General features: G+C 39.3%; 1 protein-coding gene across 25 annotated transcripts in view; it reads right to left on the bottom strand.

Annotated features, from left to right (window-relative positions):
• LOC145518407 (BOLA class I histocompatibility antigen, alpha chain BL3-7-like) overlaps window positions 1-22,786 on the bottom strand; it is a 63,582-nt gene that overhangs the window by 40,322 nt on the left and 474 nt on the right. For 7 of the 25 annotated variants that reach the window (XR_014062870.1, XR_014062864.1, XR_014062862.1 and 4 more), the window contains exons 2-3: window positions 22,348-22,713; window positions 16,418-16,509 (exon numbers count right to left, since the gene is read on the bottom strand). The exons of 3 other annotated variants lie outside the window; for them this stretch is intronic. Coding sequence is in view for 2 of the 22 variants with exons in the window: in XM_081522892.1 (XP_081379018.1) it covers window positions 409-568 (160 nt within the window). In the remaining 20 variants the exon portion in view is untranslated. Of the gene's footprint in view, window positions 1-408; window positions 1,536-16,417; window positions 16,510-21,543; window positions 21,671-22,347; window positions 22,714-22,786 lie in introns of all 25 variants that reach the window. 15 more of the 25 variants (XR_014062866.1, XR_014062865.1, XM_081522895.1 and 12 more) reach the window with 6 other exon arrangements.

Here is a 22,786-nt window from a genome sequence, read left to right as displayed (position 1 = left end):
AAAATGAAAGTTAGTCGTTCCGTCCTGAACGACAGCATAAACTGTTCAGTTCAGTTCAGCCGCTCAGTCGTGTCCGACTCTTTGCGACCCCGCATAGACTGTAGCCCAACAAGATCCTAGGGGATTCTCCAGGCAAGAATACTGGAGTGGGAAACCAGGAACATCTATTCTAAGCAAGAGTACAGAATTATGACTTCTGACCTGGTTCAGAGATCTGCAAACTTCTTTCTTGTTTACACTAGCTGTCCTTATTGACAGAGCCCACACAAATAATAAGCGAGTGACAGCCTGCACCAAGATTTTGGTAAGTCACCACTGAGCTTCCAATGCTCTGAAAAATTCCACTCTCGGCCTGTTTCGGCTTGTTCTCCCACTCTCCCAGCCCGCCACCCCTCGCTCCCAACTCACGGGTTTGTGTCTCTGGCAGGAATGCCACGAAGACATGCAAGAGGACAGGGGCCCACAGCATTGCCTTAGCTGTTCCGATTGGCCCCAAGACTTTCGGGCACAGGTGGGATGTGGCGCACAGCTCGGACACCACCGGCTTCACTCCAGCTCCGGATCGCATTCGGGGCGGAGCTTTTAGAGGAACTGAAACCGGGAACAAGCGGAGAGTGGGGGTGGGGACACTACCAGAGAGCACCAGTCACTCAGAGATAAGCTCGTCAGGAAAACACCATCTGGGGAAGAACGGCTGAAGCTGAACTTGGAGACAACGTAAGCCCCAGCATATGGCATCCCGCATAGCCGATGCCACAGCAAGTGAGCCAGTAGCCCAGGACAGGTCTAGACGAGACCCACCCGCTCGGACTTCAGATCCTAGGCGGGCCTCTCTAGGAGCCTTGGTTTCTTCCTCATCCAAATGCAAATAAGGTTAATCTGTACTTGGAAAACTACGGAGAAGTTTAAAGTGACTAGCAGCTTTAAGTGGGGGAACGTGATAAACAAATAATTAAAACTGAATTGGTAGCCATGTCAAAGAAACACGGAGCATTAAGGAATTCCCTGGCGGTCCAGTGGTTAGGACTAGGCGCTTTCCCTGCTGAGGACCGCGGGGCAAGAAAAAAAACAATTACATATTTAGGGAGAAAATCGGCAATAAAGACACAAAAACAAGGTTCTCACTTGGGGTGATTTTTTTTCCCCCTCCAAGTTTTATGGTATGAACTGCCACTCATTTAAAATGTCCCGTCAGTCACACTGGCAGTCCTTTATCAGTCCAAACATATACCAAATCATTATGTCCTCCACTTTTAATGAGTATGTTATAGGTTAATTTTATCTGAAACACTGGAGGGAAAATAAAGTGTCCAATTAAAATAAATCCAGCAGGATTATTGTTTAAGCCAGAAATGACTATGAGGAATTTGGGAGGGGCAGTTCCTTCCCTTGCTCTGGAGGAAATGAGGCAACATTGAGTCCCAGTTGCCTCAGAGTAAGCTCTTTTCCATGGTTTGGCAGTTGAAGGGGAGAAGATTCAAACCCCCACAGTGGGGTTGAGGCAGGATGGTAGAGCCTGGGACAAGGACATGGAGCTGAAAGATGAAAAAACAAAGGACATCACTTTTCCATCTCCTCCTGGCTTTTGTCATCTGAGTCTGAAAAATTTTAAAATAAGCCAACCTTGGTTCCTCTTTCTCCTTCTTCTGACATGTTACTGTAACATAAACAGGAAGATGAAATCAAGCAGCACCAACCCTTTGCTCAGAAAGCTCCTTGGCTATATAACCAGGTTCATTGCTTACAAATTCTGCTTCCCACATAACTGCAGGAGGTAATTTAGCTGAGCTTTCCACTACTATCATTACTTAACAAAGATTTCTCCTTTTTCTAGTTTCCAATAAGATGTTCCTCATTTTCTTCTGAACTCTCACTGGCAGAGGTCTCAAAGCCCTGGTTTCTACCAAGTCTGTTCACAGAAATGTAGGCTTTCTCCGACATGCTTTTCTTTTGGCAGCACAGCAAGGCTTGCAGGATCTTAGTTCCCCAACCAGGGATCAAACCCAGCAGTGAAAGCACAGCCAAAAAATAAAAATAAATGAAATGTTAGAAATCTGTCGTGCTTCAGTCCATGGGGTCGCAGAGCTGGACACAATTGAGTGAACAACACGATATTAGTTATAGGTTTTTCATAAATACTCTTTTATCAGGTTAAGGAAGTTCCCTCTGTGGCAGACAGACTCTAAGATGACCCCCAATGATATTCTTCTAATATTTATGACCTTTTATTATCCCCTACCTCGAGACTGTCTCTGGGACCTTTGAATTGTTTCTAACCAAGAGAACGTAGCAGGGACTTCCCTCATGGTCCAGTGGCTAAGACTCAGAGCTCCCAATGCAGGGGGTCTGGGTTTGACTCCCGGTCAGAGAGCTGGATCCCACATGCCAAAACTAAGACCACAGGCAGCCAAATTAAACAAAAAAAAAAATTTTTTTTTTAAAGAGTATGGCAAAAGTGATAGGGTGTCATGCCTATGATCACATGACCGGAGTCTGTTTTGCTAGAAGACTTTCTTAAGACACTCTGCTGTGCTGTCTTTGAAGAAGTAGCCATGTTGAATCCCATGTGATAAGGAACTGAGGGGTGGCCACTAGGAGCTGAGGCAGCCTCCAGTCAACAACCGGTCAAGTCCCTCAGTCTTATGATATAACCACAGGGAACTGAATTCTACTGATGTCCTTAGTGAGTGTGGAAGTAGATCTTACAGTCAGTCCTCCAGATAAGAACACAACTGACATCTTAATTGAAAAAACAAAAACAAAAAAACGCCTTGCAGAGGATCCAGTTAAGGTATGCTTGAAGTCTTGACCCACAGAAATTATGAGATAATAAATGTGTGTCGATTTGGGGTGCTAAGTTTGTAATCACTTATTATGTAGCATAGAAAACTACATATGTTTAATCCATTCACATTTATTATGAGTGGATTTGTTTACCATTTTTCATTTTTTAAATGTGTTTCACGTCTTTTTCTCTATTCCTTCCCTTACTGCCTTTTATTAAGTATTTGCTATGACCCATATACATTACTTTGTTCAATTTCTGTGTAATTTTGAATTATAGTGATTTTTTTAGGAATTACAATCTCCACCTTAACATATCATGATATACTTTGGATAAACACTAATTCCAGTAAGCACATAAAACTTGCTCTGATATAGCTTTATGTCTCCTCTCCTTTGTGTTATCATATATATTACATTTATGTATATATTATAAAGCCGACAATATAGTGTCATAAATACTGATTTATATAATTTTCTTTTAAAGAAGTTGAGAAAAGAGAAAAAACATACTTGAGCCTTTCATTTTAAACTTTGTATTTAGCATTTCCAGTCCTCTTTCTTCTTGTGGATTCAAATTACCATTTTTGTCATTTCCTTACTCCAAGAGTTCCATTCCCTCCCCCATCCTTTGTCCAATTATTCACATGAATATTTATCTGTAGGTGTTATAAGCTCAATACAATAAATTCATTGTTTTATGTAATTTAAGTCAGATAAGATAAAAATACATTTATAATATTTTTCATAATTACCTTCATCTTACTTTTCCTGGTGCTTTTTTTCATGTGGATTGGATAATCTGGTGTCATTTCTTCTCAGTCTAAAGAACCTGACTTTAATATTTCTTGTTAAGACAGCTCTATTTTTTGAATTAATTTAATTGGAGGATAATCACAATACTGTGATGGTTTTTGCCATATATCAACATGAACTGGCCACAGGTATACATGTGTCCCTCCCATCCTGAACCCCCCTCCCACCTCCCTCCCCAGAGATCTGCTATTAATACCAATAAATTCTCTCAGGGTCTTTATCTGGGAATGTCTTTGTCTTCAGTTTCAAATCATACTTTTGCTAGATATGGGATTCTTGGTTATCAGGTTATTTGGTGGTTTCTGTGTTTTTAGCTTTTCACTTCGAATATATCAATGCTTCTGGCCTCTGTTTTCTCTGATGAGAAGTTAGCTGTTATTCTTAGTGGGTGTAGGTATGTGTAAGTTTACTATGTAATGTTTTCCCTTATTGCTTTCAAATTTTTCTCTTTGTCTTTTGTTCATAATCTTTTGACCTTAGTGTGTCTTCGTGTGGATCTCCTTGTGTTTATCCTGAGTATGGTATGTCTCTTGGGTGTACCGATTAGTATTTCTCATCAAATTTGGGAAGTTTTAAGCCTTTATTTAAGATTTTTTTTTCCTGCTCCTTTTTTTTCTTTCCTCCTTTTCTGAGACTCCTATTATGCATATGTTGGTACACTGATGGTGTCCGACAGTATCTGAGACTCTGTTCATGCATTTTTTATCCTTATTTCTTCCAGTTCTTCATACCGCAAAAACTCTATTGAACTATCTTCAAATTCTTTCTTCTGCCAGCTCAATTCTGCTACTAAGTCCTTCTACTGAACAAGTTTTGCTTTTTGCTTTATATATATAAAGACTTTTTATTGTCTTAGAAAAGTTTTAGATTTTCAACAAGATTGAGAGGAAGGTACAGAGATTTTCCACACTTACATCGTCTCTCCCAATTACCAACACCACTCACCAGAATGGTACATTTTTTACCAAGGATGAACCCACACTGACACATCATAGTTACAAAGTCCACAGTTTTCCTTAGTATTCACTCTTGACGTTGTATATACTATGCTTTGAACAAATGTATAATGACATATATAGCTTCCCAGGTAGCACATTGGTAAAGAATCCGCCTGCCAATGCAGGAAACACACGAGACAGGGGTTCGATCACTGGGTCCGGAAGATCTCTTGGAGTAGGAAATGGCAACCCACCCCAGTATTCTTGCCTGGATAATTCCATGGACAGAGGAACCTGGCAGGTTACAGTCCACGGGGTTGTAAAGAGTCAGACATGACTGAGCGACTGAATACGCTCACACATAATGACATATATTCATTATTATTATAGCATATATTTTCATTGCCCTAAAAATCCTCTGTGTTCTGCCTGTTTATCTCCCTACCCACCCCACTGGCTACCACTAGGTTTTCTTGTCTCTGTATTTTTGCCTTTCCCATGTCATATAGTTGGAATCAGCCTTTCATCATTTATACTCCCACCTAGTTCCCCCCAGTACATGCAGAATATTTTAAACAAAATTATAAATATATAATTTCACTTGTAATATTTTTACTGTATCACTAAAATAACTTCATAAATTTCAGTTATAATTTCCAAAAATCATAATAATTCTTAACATCATCAAACATCTAGGGCATGTTCACACTTTTCTAGTTATATTATTATTTTTTCCTTAACAACTGAGGTGTTAAATCAAGATACAGAGAGATGCACTTGTTGCTTTTGATTGCTTTGTCTCCTAACTTACTAATTTTCTCTCTTTTGTGTTTTTCCTTCTTGAGATTTATTTGGTTAGAAATCAGCCTTCACTCCTACCACAGCTTACCCACAGCTTCCTGTTTCCTCCCCTTTGAAGTCACAAAATTCTAAGTTAAGATACTAACATTTTCTTTGAAACTTTTTTCTCTAATTTTATTTGGTGCCTTTAACAACTCTGTCTTCATAGTGAGGTTTCAAGAGTCTAGGAAAACACATCCCTTCATAAGGGGGTTTATAACCCACTGTCCTAACTTCATAATATTATCTTTATATTACAAGAAGCAGAACTGTCTGAAAATAACACTGAGCACTCATTGGTAGCCTGAATAATGAGCTAATTAGAACCTGGAGTTCCTTCTTCTCCCAGTGAGTGGAGCTGCAAGAAGTTACCTTCTGGGACTTCCCTGGTGGTTCAGTGGCAAAGACTCCACATTCCCAATGCAGGGGGCCTGGGTTCAATCCCTGGTCAGGGAACTGGATCCCACATGCCACAACTATTAACAAGATCCCACATGCTGCAATGAAGAACCAGTACAAATAAATAAATAAAAATAAATATTTATTTTAAAAAAGAAGTCACCTTCTAAGGGGATCAGTGGTGTTTTTAACACTTGACAGAGGAGACTGTCATTTGCCATGGGCCCCCAGGTCTCCAGTTATTGGGCAGTTAACATTTCCAAACTCCTGCAATGTATTACGTCCTGCTGCTGCTAAGTCGATTCAGTCATGTCTGACTCTGTGCAACCCCATAGACGGCAGCCCACCAGGCTCCTCTGTCCATGGGATTCTCTAGGCAAGAATACTGGAGTGGGTTGCCATTTCCTTCTCCTGTATTATCTCTCACTACATAACAAATTACCCCAAAACAAGAGGATTGAAACAACTCACAGCATCTCAGAGTTTCTGTGGGTCGGCAACCCAAGCACAGCATAAGCTAGGTCATCTACTTTAGGGTATCTACAAGACTGCAATGAAGATGTTGTTAAGAGTGGGGCTCACCTGGACTCAACTAGGAAAGGATCTATTTTAAAACTTATATTTTTTTAGCAGGATTCAGTTCCTTTAAGGTTGTTGTACTGAGGGCCTCAGACCCTCACTGGCTGTTGGATAGGAGAGACTTCTCAGTTCTTTACCACATAGGTCTCTCCAACATGGCAGTTTGCTTCATCAAAGGCAGTAAAGGAGTTTCTTAGCAAGATGAAAGTCATAGACTTTTATAATCTACTCAAGGAAGTGATGTCTTTTCCCTTCGCCATATTCTTTTGGTTAGAAGTCAGTCACTAGATCCAGCCCACACTCAAGGGGAGGGGATTTCACAAGTATGTGAATACCAGTGGAGGAGGATCATTAGAGGACATTGCAGGAGTCTGTTCACCACACCCGGTCAACAGCTGACACTAACCCAGAATGCTTGGTGTCTAAGCAGTTTGTGTCTCCTCATTGATAAGGTGGCTTCCCCCTCCCCTTTTTTTAAAAAAGGTATTTATTTGGCTGCACTGAGTCTTGGTTGCAGCATGTGAGATCTAGTTCCCTCACCAGGGATCAAACCTGGACCCTCTGCATCAGGAGCCTGAAGTCTTAGCCAATGGACCACCAGGGAAGTCCTGGTAAGGTGGATCTTGTGCTGCTTGCCTTACAATGAGAGCAGTAATGTGGCAGGATCCCTCCACTATCCCATGCTCCCACCCTGCATGCCCAGAAGGGTGCCCAGTTTGCTTGTTTATGGAAAGAGAAGGAATGGGACTCGTGCCCTCTTTTTACTTGCTGACGCTGAATTGAAACCTATTTCTTAACCTACAGCATATGGTACTGTGGTTTTCTGTTGAGTCCTGGTGAACAGGTGGTGACCCTAAAGGGACCCACTCTGCATGACAATCACATCTGATTTCCTGTCTCAGCTAAGTCCCTCCTTTTTGCCTCCTGAGTTGTTTCACCTCTGAACACTGCTTTCTGGTTATTTTCATGGCTTCTGTCTGTAGCTCGAAGGACAGAGTCTGCCCACCCTTTGCTCACCAGCCAATTCTGAAACCCTAGTCTAAGCACAAGATGTGTAGAAGCATGGTTCTGACATTATCAAACTTTCTTCCACACCACCAGCACACGCACGCGCGTGTGCACACACACACACATATGCATTCTAGTGGGAACTGATAGCTACAGTGCTATGTATATACCCCCTTAAGTACACACATACGTATTTAACAATATATACATCAGTCTTCATGGTTCCTTACACTATTAACACACAAACTAAATCATGCATTCTTCCTTAATTAGTATTTCCTTTTCTACTAAGTGTGGATAAAATCTCCAGCTTTATTTTTCTATTGTCCACACCATGCAGCATTCAGAATCTTAGTTCCCAGACCAAGGATTGAATGTGCGACCCTGCAGTGGAAGCATAGTCATTTGTTTGGGGGGGGTGGGGGGGGAGGGGGGAGGGTGTTTTGTTTTCAATATGCTTTTTGTATTTTTATTTTTGGCCACACTGTGTGGCATGTGGGGTTTTAGTTCCCCATCAGGGATCAAACCTGCACCCTCTACATTGGAAGGCAGAGTTTTAACCACTGGACTGCCAGGGAAGTCCCTGTTTTGTTTTTCGAAGTGTGAAATCTTAACCACTGGACCACCAGGGAAGTCCACTTAAATTCAGTACAGTACCTGACACACAATAAACATGGAAGAGATGTTTAACTCACTTAATTCTCACAACAACCATAAGTAGTTACTGTTATTCTGTTTCAGGGTGAGGAAAATGAGACATATGTGGCAACTGAGGAACTGAGTACACTAATATATTTGACTTACTGGATTAAATTAAATATACTAAGATTATTTTCACCTTTTTTTTTTCACTGAATAAATATGGCTACTAGAAAATTTTAAATTGCACACGTATGCACTCTACTTCTATTGAACTGTGCTCATCTAGATAACACAAATTATCTCCACACTGCCCATATCTTACTTTAAAATTTTCAACTTTTATTAATTTCAATTTAAATTATAAATGTATTAATAATTAGGGGTGGATGCACTATGCAGCTTGTAGGATCTTAGTTCCCTGACCAGGGATCAAACCCAAGTCTGGCACTGGTCTAACCACTGGACCACCAAGGGATTCCCTAAATGTAAATTTTTGATTTTTTAACAGCTTTCTTGAGATGTAATTTACATACCATATAATTCACCCATTTAAAGTGTATAATTCAACACATTTTAATAAATTTACAGAGTTGTTTCAACCAGCACCACAATTTTTGAAGATTTCCATCACCCCCCAAAGAAATCCCTTATCCATGAACTTCCCCAACCTCAAATCCCCCAATCCTCTGGCAACCACTATTTCCTATTTCCATGGATCTGCCCATTATGGACATTTCATAGAAATGAAATCATTTGTCATCTTTTGTGTCTGGCTTCTTTTACTCAGTATATTTAAGACTCAATTAGGTTGTAACACTTATCAGTACTTGATTTTTTATTACAGAATAATATTCTATTGTATGAATATATCATGTTATGATCATTGATTAAAATTTATATTTTAAGGCAGGACAAGAAAAACTAAACACTAAATTTTCTGTTTGGATCTCCGCCCTCCCCTCCCTAACCACATTCTCTAAGTGTGAGAAAACCTCCTCTCTCATAACATGCTATTTTCTAAATGTGAAATAACTTGCAAGAATGACAGTGAATCCTAGTCTTGCACTAAGCATTTAATAACATCTAGCTGCAAAGAGGAGAGTAAAAAAGCTGGCTTGAAACTCAACATTCAAAAAACGAAGATCATGGCATCTGGTCCTATAACTTCATGGCAAATAGATGGGGAAACAATGGAAACAGTAACAGATTTTATTTTCTTGGGCCCCAAAATCATGGCAGATGGTGACTGCAGCCATGAAATTAAAAGACACTTGCTTCTTGGAAGAAAAGCTATGACCAACCTAGACAGCATACTAAAAAGCAGAGACACTACTTTGCTGACAAAGGTCTGTCTAGTCAAAGCTACGGTTTTTCCAGTAGTCATGTATGGATGTGCTAGTTGTACCATAAAGAAATCTGAGCGCCAAAGAATTGATGTTTTTGAACTGTGGTGTTGAAGAAGACTCTTGAGAGTCCTTTGGACTGCAAGAAGATCAAACCAGTCCATCCTAAAGGAAATCAGTCCTGAATATTCATTGGAAGGACTGATGTTAAAGCTGAAGCTCCAATACTGTGGCCACCTGATGCAAAGAACTGACTCATCTGAAAAGGCCCTGATGCTGGGCAAGACTGAAGGCAGGAGAAGGGGACGAGAGAGGATGAGATGGTTGGATGGCATCACTGACTCAATTGACATGAGTCTGAGCAAGCTCCAGGAATTGGTGAGGGACAGGGAAGCCTAGCGTGCTGCAGTCCATGGGGTTGTAAAGAGTCAGACACAACCGAGTGACTGAACAACAACAAACAACAAAGCTGCAAGCTATTACACAACTACCAATACCCAGGCCACCTCATCTGACTTTAGAAATAAAGCGAAGACACTTTCTTGTTTTTATTCAAACTCAGTCTATCTACTTTTGTTTATTCAGCTAAAAAGAATCAGAAAAAACAAAAAGACCGTATCTTCCTCTCACTACACAAGAGACATGCATTAAAAGCAAGTATACTAACTCGAGGCCCCTTATTACTGTAATTTCTAAATATGCCCCGCCTGACTTCCAAACCTAAACAGCTTAATACTTAAAAGTCATGCTGTTGTTTAGTCGTGTCCGGCTCTTTTGCGACCCCATTGACTATAGCCCGCCAGGCTCCTCTGTCCACAAGAGTTCCCAGGCAAAAAGACTGGAGTGGGTTGCCATTTCCTTCTCCATGGGATCTTCCCCAACCCAGGGATCGAACCCACATCTCCTGCATTGGTAGGTGGATTCTTTACCATGGGACACCAGGGTAGCCCTTAAAAGTCATAGTAGCATATTAACTAATGTTCATAGCCCTCTACAGTATTCTGTTCCATACCAGTATTCAGTTAGTATACATTAGTAAGCCATACTGATTGCTAAAGAAAACAAAACAACAACTGATAAACAGTAAAATAAGTGATATCAATCCTAACATATACTCATTAGCAATGTCTAGGCTAACACAGGGTCTATCAATAGAGGAATTCCTGTCATTGCAGGAGACACGTTCATGGTACCACCTGCCAGTTCAGTCACAAGTTTTGTGGCTAGGGTTGTACATTCTTCATTCTACATTTATAAAAGCACCACTTTGTTAAATCCTCATACTGCTAAAATTTCTAAACAATATATTTGTTTGGCTTCTCCTTTGTTCTTATTGTTACTGTACTGCTATTCTTGCAGTAATAACAGTTGTGCACTGTTTTCATATCTATAAATGCCAAGAACTTAAAATATGAGGAATAAACAGAATGAAGTGAGTAAGTCTGGATACACTTTTTTGTATTTATTTTCATTATTTTTTGTTTATTTGGCTGCACTGGCTCTTAGTTTCAACCAGGCATCAAACCCAGGCCCCCTACATTGGGAGCCCCCAGGGAAGTTCCTGGATACATTTTTAACATTGCTTTTAAATTTTATAAACATTAATCTCCTGGATCTGAGAGGGAACAAGGAAACAATGACATGCACCACAGTCTGAAACACATGATACTGTACAAAAACTATGACAAGTAGTAATGCCTTTAATATTGTGTAAGATTCAGTTCAAAGTAAATAGTAATTGGCTTTTCTAATACTTAAAAAAAATGATTTTGACAAAAGTCACCTGTGGCTTATAATTGTTAGCAATGTAAATATTGGTTCTAAAGCTGTGTGAAAGTTGAAAGTACTCAACACATTGTCAGTGCTCAGAACTCAAAATAATTAGCAATGATCACAAAGAATTTAAAGAGCATCATGAATTAGATTCACACAACAAAGTATCTGCCCTAAAACTCTTGAAATAAATTTTATCATAAAGTTAACAAAACATTGAAAAGGTGCCATAAGAGTCTCAGTCCAACTTTTTAATTTTACTGTAGTTGATTTACAATATTTTTAGTCTCAGATGTAAAACAACAAAGTGATTCAAAGTCAAAGTGTTAGCTGCTCAGGTGTATCCAACTCGTTGTGACCCCACGGACTGTAGCCTCTGTCCATGGAATTCTCCAGGCAAGAATACTGGAGTGGGGAGCCGTTCCCTTCTCCAGGGGATCTTTCTGACCCAGAAATCGAACCCAGGTCTCCCTGATTGCAGGCAGATTCTTTTATTGTCTAAGCCACCAAAATCCCAAGCTCCTGATTTATCCTCCCACCTCTAACATTTCCCCTTTGGTAACCATAAGCTTGTTTTCAATACCTGTGTTGATTTTCGTTTTGTAAAAAGTGCATTTGTATAATTTTTTAAAATTAGGTTCCACATATGACTGAAATCATCTCTGACTTATTTCACTCAGTATGATAATCTCTAGGTCCATCCATGTTGCTGCAAATGGCATTATTTTGTTCTTTATGTCTGAGTACTGTTCCACTGTATATGCATGTACCACATCACCGTTATCCATTCCTGTCCAGGGACACTCAGCTTGCTTCCGGGTCTTGGCTATTGTAAACAGGGCTGCAGCGAACACTGAGGTGCGTGTATCTTTTCTAACTATGAGCTTCCCTGGAACTACGGCCAGGAGTGGGACTGCTGGATCATACGGCACTTCTGTTTTTAGGTTTTTAAGGACCCTCCATACTGTTCTCCATAGTGGTTATACCAATTTACATCCCCACCAGCAGTGTAGGAGGGGTCCCTTTTCTCCACATCCTTTCCAGCATTTATTGTTTGCAGCTTTTTTTTTAAAGAACTAAATATTTTATATTTTCTTGGGTATGTATTCACTTTTTTATTTTACCAATTAAAATACCCTTTATTGGCATCTTCTCTTTCTTTTTTCATGTCCCTATTGTTTTTTAAATTTATTTTTAATTGGAGGATAATTGTTTTACAACACTATGTTGTTTTCTGTGTTTACAGACTTTTTGATGATGGCCCTTTGTCAGAATGGTATGAGGGAACACCTCCCTATAGTTTTGATTTGCATTCTCTGATAATTAGTGATGTTGAGCATCTTTTCATGTGCTTTTTTGGCCATCTGTATGTCTTCTTTGGAGAAATGTTTATTTAAATCTGCTGCCCAATTTTTGAAAAGTACTACAGGAGAAAGATGCTAGGTCTTATAAGGTAGGTAAATTCTTTGATTGTTTTGTCTAAACTAGGTATGAACCTTGGGATGGCTTGCTGTTACTTTTACATAGTTACAGAAAAATTAACTACTGTATTCTAAATACAATTTTGAATGCAACAATAGATTTCAATCCTGGATTATGTTGGTAAAAATTATTGGTGAATGCATACTATAGTACTTCACTTCTAAAATTTTCAGGCACTAGAGAACTGAAATTTCTCTATGTGCATGACACAGAAACATCAGTGTTACTGTAAGATTTCACATTACTTTCCAGAATCCTCTAGAGAATTCTTGGTGTGAAGAAAACATCACCAGACACAAAGTTGAAAACAGCAACAAAGCCCTGACAGACATGAAGATTCTGTCAGAGGTTCACAGGAGAAGCAAGTAGGGTAGGGGGAGAGGTGGTGGGGAGAACGGGAGAGACTGTATCCACCAGAGCTCTGAGACTAAGGACGGAGAGGCACGAGCGGTGTCAGGTGCCACAGAGAAGACCAGGGAAAGGCCTCTGAGGACCACTGGGAGACAGTGTGAGTTAAGTGCAAGAAGAAGAGGGACTGCAGAAGTCAAAGAGAGGTGAGAATTGAGGACACTAAAACGTATACCATTTCTTTCACTGCAGCAAAGGGAAGACTGTTGCTACATAGGTCAGCAGAGTCAATAAAGGCTTTGTTAAATGCTGATTTGAAAGCAAAAAGGAGGAAGCACAAGAGGGACTAATAATCTTAAGAAAAAAGAAGACTATGAAGACCGTAACTCTAAAGGAGTTATGATCAAGACAACAGATAATTTGGAACTTGTTGTATCTCCAGAGAAATACTTCAGAACTAGCTGTCTGTTTTCCAAGCTATGATCGCAGATTCCTGAAGGGAATATGTCTGTCTTGTTCACTGGTATCCATGTGACCAAGCACAGTGCCTAACAGAGTCTCTTAATAAAAGTTTGTTTCTGATAGACTCTCTTTTCAGTATTTTGGGAGTACATGCTTAATGAGTGTCCTCAGTGGTCCGTGGCCTACCTCTGTTATTACAAAGAGAAAGAGTAATTTCCACGAGCAGTTTGCAAAGATCTTGGCTTCCCTATAAAGTACTCAGTTTGACAAAAGAGAAGGATCCCTTTGCTTCTTTCATCAGCCAAAAAGAAGACCATAGAAAGCTGTTTTAAACTTTCTCACCTTACATTTGAACGGGATCACATGTGGAATCCCCAAAAGCCTAAGTGCACAAAGATGCAGTTGTCTATTTCTCTGCAAATGGTCTGTTCTTCCTCACAAATCCCCCATCTATAAACTTAGGAGCGCCCACTGGACAAGATCATCAAGAGCCTTGTAAGCCATCCCAAAGAGATTTAGATTTTACCCAATCAGTGAAGGATAAAAGTCATCATTAAAGATGACTTAGTAATCAGATGACAGAGTTTTGAGTCAGAAACATCGCCAAAGACATAGTACAGAGGAAACACTGGGAGTGGGGCAAGGGAGTGAGAACAAATGCTCAGATAAAGGTAGGGGGTCAGCGGCCACCATCTAGGAAAGACCTGAAACAGGACAAAGTGGAAATGGAAGGAGACAGCTAAGATGTTTAAAAATGTCAGAAACTGGCAATTAATTAAATGGGAGGGATACAGGAGAGGAATAACAACATAATTAACAAAATAGTGAAGCACTGAATATCAGTAGCAAAGAAAATACTCTTTAAAAGAAAAAAAAAGAAAGAAAAGAAGTAATCTCATCCCAGTAGTTTCACATCTAAGAGTCAGGCTTTTCATCTGAATCTTTCTGTGGTACTCTGTGGGAACAGGGAGAAGACATTAGGACTATCATTTTGGGGTCATTTCCTAAGCAGTGGAATTCTTAGGATGGGAGGGAAGACATTCTAGTTTCTCAGGGATTCACTGAGGTGAATCCTCAGGGTATGATCAAAGACAACACTGTGTTGACCTCAGACAAAGGTCTGAGTGTGAGAGATACAGTTTCTGAAGTCTCTCTGATAGATAAACCCATCAGCTTCTGGACCCTACCTAATCCTCCAGTCATAATCTCCTTAATCCTACATCTGAGCTCAGTCATGCCGGCACCTCCAGAGTAAAGTCTGAGACCTCAGCAACAAGAGAAGCAGAGGTGGACTCACTGAGGCAGCAAAGAAAAGAGGGAGAGATGAAGAAACACAAAATAACTAAGATCTGACTCTATCATCTGAGTAGTGCCTTTCATTCTCCTGTGTTTTCCAATAAGCACATTATCTGCCATCTTCTTTTTCTTCAAGAACTAATCAGGGAAGAACTTCCCTGGTGGTCCAGTGGTTAAGACTTTGCCTTCCAACTCAGGGGGTGCAGGTTCGATCCCTGGTGAGGGAGCCAAGATCCCATATGCCTTGCAGCCAAAAAACAAAACATAAAGCAGAAACAATATTGTAACAAATTCAATGAAGACTTAAAAAAAAAGAACCAATAAGAACTCAAATCTGTGTTCCAGGAAATAGGAATTTTCAGGAAGCCTAGGGTATCTTTTCAGGACCTTGGAGAGCAGAAGGCAGTTGCTCCTGACGAAATCTCACATCTAAACATGCAGATGAGAAAAAGAATAAAGGGTAGTGGAGTCACCTATGGAGAGCATTCAGGTCAGGTACAAAGACTTGGAACATAAGATCCAAAAGGGCCCTATAAAGCACTGGAACAACTCTCTTCAGCTGCTTAGCTTAAAAGGAATCTATAGGGAATTGAGACTTTTTCAATTTCCTTGGAAAAAACAGATACAATAAGTACCTTTGGTTGATGGTCCTAAAAAGAGCTTTACAAACAAGAACCAAAATACCATAAAGGTAAAGAATCGCATCCAGGCAGGATAACACAAGAGCTGCCAACTCAAGGTTAGTCCTTGGGTCTCCTGACACCTGTGCAGCGTTTTTTCTTTATAGCTGTTGAGTGATTTAGGATCTAGATTCTCCTTCTGATGCTGCCATACACCAGCTGTGTGACCTTAGGCAAATTATTCTTTCAAGCCTTGATTTCCTTCTTTGAACTAAGGCTTCCCATGTGTCAAGACACTATGAGGTGATGGGAAAACAAAGACAATTTCTGCTCTCAAGTAGCTCCCAGTCTAGTGGAGGGCAGATATAAAAACATCAATAATTCAAGAACACTGTAAAAGTACAGAAGTACTGCAGAGAAAAATGTTAATAACTTGGAGGTGGGAGCCAGATTAGGAGGAATCCAGGAAGAAACAACAAATATCAAGCTGTGAAGTAGGGCACTAGATTTAGGGAACTGCAAATAACTTAGTTCTGATGTATGGTAATTTGGCAGTGGGGAGAATTGGAATAATAAAACCTTCCACATACTGCTGTTTTGGAAGTCAAAGGAGTCAAAGCACTATATAGGTAAACATTTAGCTATGTACTACGCCAAGAGCTACCCCATGAAGAAAAAATACCTTAATTCAACACGCATTTATAGAATACCTTCTATATACTCACTGTACTAGGAGCAGACTCTTCTCCTTTTGGTCCCCTCCCTAAAATACAGCCAGCTTGAGAACCAAGAAAACCAAATTCTGCACTCTTTCCTAGGAGGTAAAAGTGCCTCTTCTGTCCATATCAAGTAAGGGGAGTGGAGGAGCACTTGACAATCTCATGATTCCTCTACTGAAGTGTCACCGAGATTTGAAAAAAGGCTTTGCCTATCTTGCCTGGAGAATCCCAGGGACAGAGGAGCCTGGTGGGCTGCCATCTATGGGGTCACACAGAGTTGGACACAACTGAAGCAACTTAGCAGCAGCAGCAAATATTATTTATAAAATATTATCAAATATTAAAAAAAAAAAAGAGGCTTTGCCTACCGACGGAAGGAAGCCAGAGATGACCTCCGGTATGATCCCTTGGCACCAAGTCATCGAGCAAGGTGATCAAGTGGCAAATTTCCCAGGCTCAGCTGACAATAAGAGCACACATAAAAATGGTTAGAAAAGTCATCTTTATGTCTATTTTCAACCTCTTCTACTTAGTACCAATTCTCTTAGCTTCCCATAACCAAATATGTACATATGAATGAGTAGCAGCCATAGTTCTATACTACAATCTGACTAGCCCACCGACCAACTCAATGTCTACACCAAGGACCTCTGGAAATTGTAGTGTCATGGAAACTTCTTTCTGGTGAAGTGTCTAGAGATACCAGTGAATTTTTTAAAAAGATTTATTTCTGTATTTGGCTGTGCCACGTCTTCACTGTGACATGGGATGCTTTAGTCGTGGCATGTGAACTCTTAGTCATAGCAAAGGGGATCTAGTTCCCTGACCGAGGATAGAACTGGACCCCCTGCATTGGGAGTGCAGAGTCTTAGCCAGTGAGCCAGTGGACCACCAGGGAAGTTCTGACGCCTGTGAATTTTAATATTTCTCTCATACTATACTGGGTTGAATAGTGCCCCCTCCCAATTCATGTCCACTATGAACCTCAGAATGTAATCATTTTTGGAAATAGGATCTCTGTAGGTGTAATGAAGTTAAAATAAGGTCATACTGGACTAACATAGGTGTTAGTCCAAAGACTGACATTCTTATTAGAAGAGGGAGTTTTGGACACAGACACACAAACACATACACACAAAGAACACCTTGTGAACGTGGAGTGAGAGACTGCCGGGGAACACAAAGGACTGCCAGCAAACACAAGAAGCTAGAAGAGAGGCACAGATCAGATTCTCCCTCAGAGCCTCCAGAAGCAATCAACCTGACCAACACTTTGATTTCAGTTTTCCTCCAGACATGTGAGAGAATAAATTTTGTTCTTCTAAGCCACCAGTTCGTGAAACCCTGTTATAGCAACCCTAGGAAACCAATATATAACCCCCAGAATACACGTTTTCCTACTACATGCTCTAGGATTTAGGATATTTTCCATCTTCTCGGACAGAAAAGGATAAATATCAATGCTAGTAACTGTCTTAGCACATGGAAAGGGGTACTGGTGAGAGCAGCAGAATGACTCAGCAATTCAAATCAAAACAGCAACTTCACAGGTGGGCAAGGGAATTTATTTCTGAAGGCTCTATAGTGAGACCAGTTAATTTCTGCAGTAGTTTTTAAAATATCTACAAATTCTTTGATACTCCAGAGGGGGAGAGAAGGACAGCAGTTAAGAATTTCTAGAACTCAGTAACACATTAGTTGTGAAAGAGAGAGAGGAGAAAACCTCAGGTTGTACATGTTGAGCTCCAAATGTCTTAGTTTCAGGAGAGAGATAAGCCAGAAACTAATTTTGAGAATCTTTAGCATACTGAGTCGCAGATCTCAAACAAGCTTCTCTGGCCAAATGCGTAAGAATGAGCTGGGGAAACACATGAAAAAATGGAGTGCCAATAATACTTAAACTCTATAGTTAAAAATTTACTATTAGTAAGAGATTATGATAGGTGTCTAGATATAAGAAATAGTCAAATATCAATTATTTCTTCTTTATCCAAGCAATGAAGCATGTGGTTTGCTTATCAGAAATTGGGGGGGAAATCTCCCATAACAGCCAAAATAAATAAATAAATAAAAGAATCTGTTTTTCAAAAATGAGGATCTTATTGAAGAAATAAAACGAGACCTGAATTAATGGAAGGTAAATCACATTCCTGACTGCGAAAACAATATAAAAAATGCCAACTATACCCAAATTAAATTATACATTTAACCCTTCTCTGTTTAGAATCACAATAGGTTTTTTGAATTCCTTTGAGGGGAGAAAACAGTAAAAAAAAAAAAAAAAAAAAAGACTGATTTAGAGTTTATATATGGAATATATGTCCAAGAACATCTAAGAAAATTCAATGAAATAAAATCTGTGGTGTTGGTGTAAGAGATATAGATTAGAATACAGAATCAAAAACCCAGAAACAGATCTTACTATGAAACAATTTCAGATATGACTATTGTGAAATTTAATTCAACAAAAACAGGATGATTATTTAATAAATGAAGCTAGCACAACTAGCCATCCATCCAATCCATCTAACACATGCTATTCAACAAAAGCCACTAGACACATGCGGCCACTGATCAACTAAAATGTGCCTAGTCTGAACTGAGATTTGATGTAAGTGTAAAATACACACTGGCTTTCAAAGACTTAAACAATTGTTTAAAATAAATTATATGGGGATTCCCTGGTGGTCCAGTGGTTAAGACTCTGAGCTCCCAATGGAGGGAGCATGGGTTCGATCCCTGGTTGGGGAACTAAGATCCCACATACTGTGTGTCCAATAAATAAAATAAAACAATTAAAAAAAAAATAAAGATAAAATAAATTATATGTAAAAATAATATTTTTATATAATGAGTTAAGTTGGTGAAATAAAATATGCTATTAGGATTAACTTCACCTGTTTCTTTTCACTTTTTTTAATGCAGCTTGACTGAAAACTTGAAATTACATAAGTATCTTGCATTCCATTTCTATTGGACAGCACTGCTCTAGAGAACAATAAAGATCTTCCTTTTACATCATATATTTTAAAAAATTTATTTAATTTCTACAACTTTTTATTCATGGAAAATTTCAAGCTACATCATATTTTTAAAAATAAAGATCTAAATGTAAAAAATAAAAAACATTGTAGGAAAACATAGGAAAGTAAATTAGAATCTGGGGTCAGAATGGATTTCTTAATGAGGACAGTATGTCAAGTGTGGTATGTATGTATAAATTGATAAGCAAAAGACAGACAATGCAACAGGAAAAACAGCCAAAGATTGGAAATGCGCAGAAAACAAATCCCAGTAACAAACACATAATAACAACAAAAAGATACTCAAAATTACTAAGGAAGAAAAAATGTGATTCAAATAACCAAACATCTCTTTTCTGGCCAGAAAAAAATAAAAACATAGATAATAACCATCTCTTCTGGGGATGTGGGAAAGGGGAAAGCTCAAACACTGCTGTCAAGGTAAATGTAAATATTAACAGCCTTCTTAAAAAACAGTATGGAAATATTCATAAAAATTAGTACTACAGCTGTTACCCATGGATACCAAAATCCACTGATGCTCAAGTCCTTTCTAAAGAATGGCAGCTCTCCATATCCACAGGTGAGGAGCCCACAGATACAGAGGGCTGATGTAAATTATATCCTTCAACCCAACCTTTTTCACAGTAATAAATCCACTAACACATAAGGACAAATGTTCAGAGAATCTTTAACACTGTTTATGCAGCAGCAAAATTTTATAAAAAATTTTTTATAAAGGAAATTAAATGCCCATCTGCTGAAAAAAGGCTGGAAAATGTACATTACCTACAGAACAAGATCTGTTATTCAATCATTAAAAACTTCTAATGAAAAAATTAGCAAAAAATTTATAATATGAAAACATCAACACTGGCTCCACTGTAAGCAAAGAGGCCATCTCATAATATGCTGGTGTGGGCATAAATAGGTACAACCTTATGGGAAGAAAACTGAAAAGATGATTAGGATTTTATTTATTTATTTTTGATGATTAGGATTTTAAATTTCCATGCCTTTTCACAAAGAAGCTCAGTTTTCAGGCGTTTGTCCTACTAATACAGATGTTATGACAATATAAAGATACATTATGCAAATATGTCAAATAATTATGCTGTACAACCTAAACTAATACAGTGTTTATACGTCAAGAATTATCAGAGTAAAACTGAGGGAAATAGACATATTACAAGTATGTCCACTATAGCCTTTATTTAATAAGACTTGGAGGATAGTCCCTGCTGGTCTGGTGGTTAAGACTTCGCGCCTTCACTGACAAGGCGCAGGTTTGATTTCCGGTTGGGGAACTAAGATCAGGCAAGCTGCGTGGCCAAAAAATAAACACCCGGAAAGGCCCTAAATGTCTTATTTAAACAAATGGCTGAATAAATCATTATGTCTACACAATGAGGTAATAATGCAGACCTGAAAAAGAACAAGGTAACTCCAATGTTACTTAACTGGAAAGATACAAGCCAATGTAAAGTACAAAAAGACTGTCTGTAATTTAAATTTTTCATAACTAAAAAAAAAACAACAACAACGGTGAGGGAAAATTAGATACTTTGTGTTTTTCTGAGTAAGAATTTCAGAAGTCTGAACGGCTGAACCCTTTTCCTCCTCAACCTACTGTATCGTGTATCTGGCCTCGACCAGTTTTCTACCTGCAGTGCCAATACCCCCTTTTCCTCTATATGACTCAGTGGTTCCACAAGATCTTCTATATAAAAGACATATCAGATATATCGTTTCCTGACATAAAAACAGTATTAAAGTGTATATTTCAAATTTTTGAATTATCCTTCACATTACTATTATTTATTTTTGCATATTCCTGTGCTGGAAACCCTTTGGTCTAAATCAACACCACAACTCAGTGTTATTCCACCTCTCCTGAACTACAATCCCTTTTTTAGACAAGGAATACCTTTCCTTGTTCAAAGAATGTACTTGTATCTTATTAGTATATTTGTAATTCTCACCTGATCAAGTTTCACAGGTCATAACAAATACAAATTTGTGTTAAGATCTCAAATTTCCTTTATTATTTTGTGCGTTATCATATAGACAGATGGAAATAAAAGATCATAGCATTGTGATCACCCTCTTCAATTATTCTCTCTTGAAAAGTACTGAGTACTTCTTTATTGTTCTATGTAAGGGGTCAGCAAACTATGGTCTGCCACTTGTGTTTGTACAGTCCACAAGCTAAGAAATGTGTTTACATTTTTAAATGATTGGGGGTAAAATAAAAAAGAATAAAATTTCAAATCAAGTGAAGAATTTATATGAAATTCAAACTTCAGTAAGGCTCACTGTTTAGTATAATCTGATGCAATTTTCATACCACAAAGAGAGTATGGGCAATAAAGCCAAAAATATCTACCCCTGGCCTGTGACATACGACATGCCCTTCTAAACTGTATTTTTATAGTATAATAAACTTCTAAACTATAATTTTATAGTTTTACCGATTCTTCCCCCATTTTCTTCCATATTGGGCATGAAGTCCCCTTAAAAATCTATTACTTGAGGCCAACACATTCTTCATACTCCTAGGCAATGTTCTTGCTCCTGATAATTTCCTTAGTACCACATCTGTTTTTACAAACAGAAAGCCAGAGTAAAGTGCTAGCCAACATCTTAAAAGTTACAAGTCATAAACCAGAACCAAACCTCACCACTCTCCCCATAAAGCAAGGCTAAAGAGGCTGACTACCTAGTTAGCGGCTTTCACTACCTTCGAAGTGAGGCAGTCCGTAAAATAGAAAACGTACTGCTCCTAAAATTCCTAACAATGAAATAACAATGGGGTGGAGGGGAGTTAACGTAATTTTATCGAATTCAATCTTCAAACCACCGGCTACTGAAAAAAGAAAAGTGAACAAAAAGCAAAGAACAGTGAAGAAAAAGCAAATCAACTGTACTTAGCATGTCTGACTCTAAATCTTTATACCTCCCATATTAGATATTTTCTGCAAGTAAATGGTTCCTGGCTCCCAGGATGCTCTGAGGCTAAACACTGCACAGTGTTTGTAAACAGCATCACAACTTACACAGGAACAAGCTGGCCCATATGGCCATTTCCCCTTGAAAGGGACACCAAAATTTGCTTATTTCTTTCAGTCAGCATTCTGTAGGCCAAATATTGGGGGAAGAGGGGAGGTGGGCTGCCTTTTCTACCAGCCGTGTCTGCGCTTAGAGCACTAACTCCTACCCAGCCGCATCACCCATTTACCCAGCACCCACCCTCCCCAGCTCCATCAACTCCGCACCTCCTCCGTCTCATCCAACCTCCATCAGGAGACTCTTCCAGCCTCATCATCTCACCCTCGTCCTCCAAAGTCACAGACCTGCGAAGCTTCCAGCAACAGGAGAAGAAAGTAAGGAGGTTATAACGCAGGAGTCTGGAGTCTCCATACAAGTACCATCTACTCCTGCGGAGAAACTCAAGTCACAGCTCCCAAACTGGAAAAAGACGGGATTCTCTCGCATCCAGAACCCGAGCTCAAGGCGCGCTCACTGCGGTCGGGCCCCGAGCGAGGAGCCAAGGATGCAAAGGTGAGCAGCAGAGTTGCAATACCAGCTGTTTTGAGGCTCCCACTCCAGCGGAGACAGCAGATAATTTCCATAAAGCCCGCCTAGAAGGGACAAGGTAAGGATTATCCGAAGCCCAAGGCAGGACTGAGCTAATCCTTGAATGTTGAAAGCCTA

Source organism: Giraffa tippelskirchi, chromosome 8 (assembly GCF_054371585.1).
Source record: "Giraffa tippelskirchi isolate mGirTip1 chromosome 8, T2T-mGirTip1v1.2.pri, whole genome shotgun sequence".
NCBI lineage: Eukaryota > Metazoa > Chordata > Mammalia > Artiodactyla > Giraffidae > Giraffa > Giraffa tippelskirchi.
The sequence above is the reverse complement of the archived record's forward strand: the minus strand, read 5'-3'. Positions and strand labels throughout refer to the sequence as shown.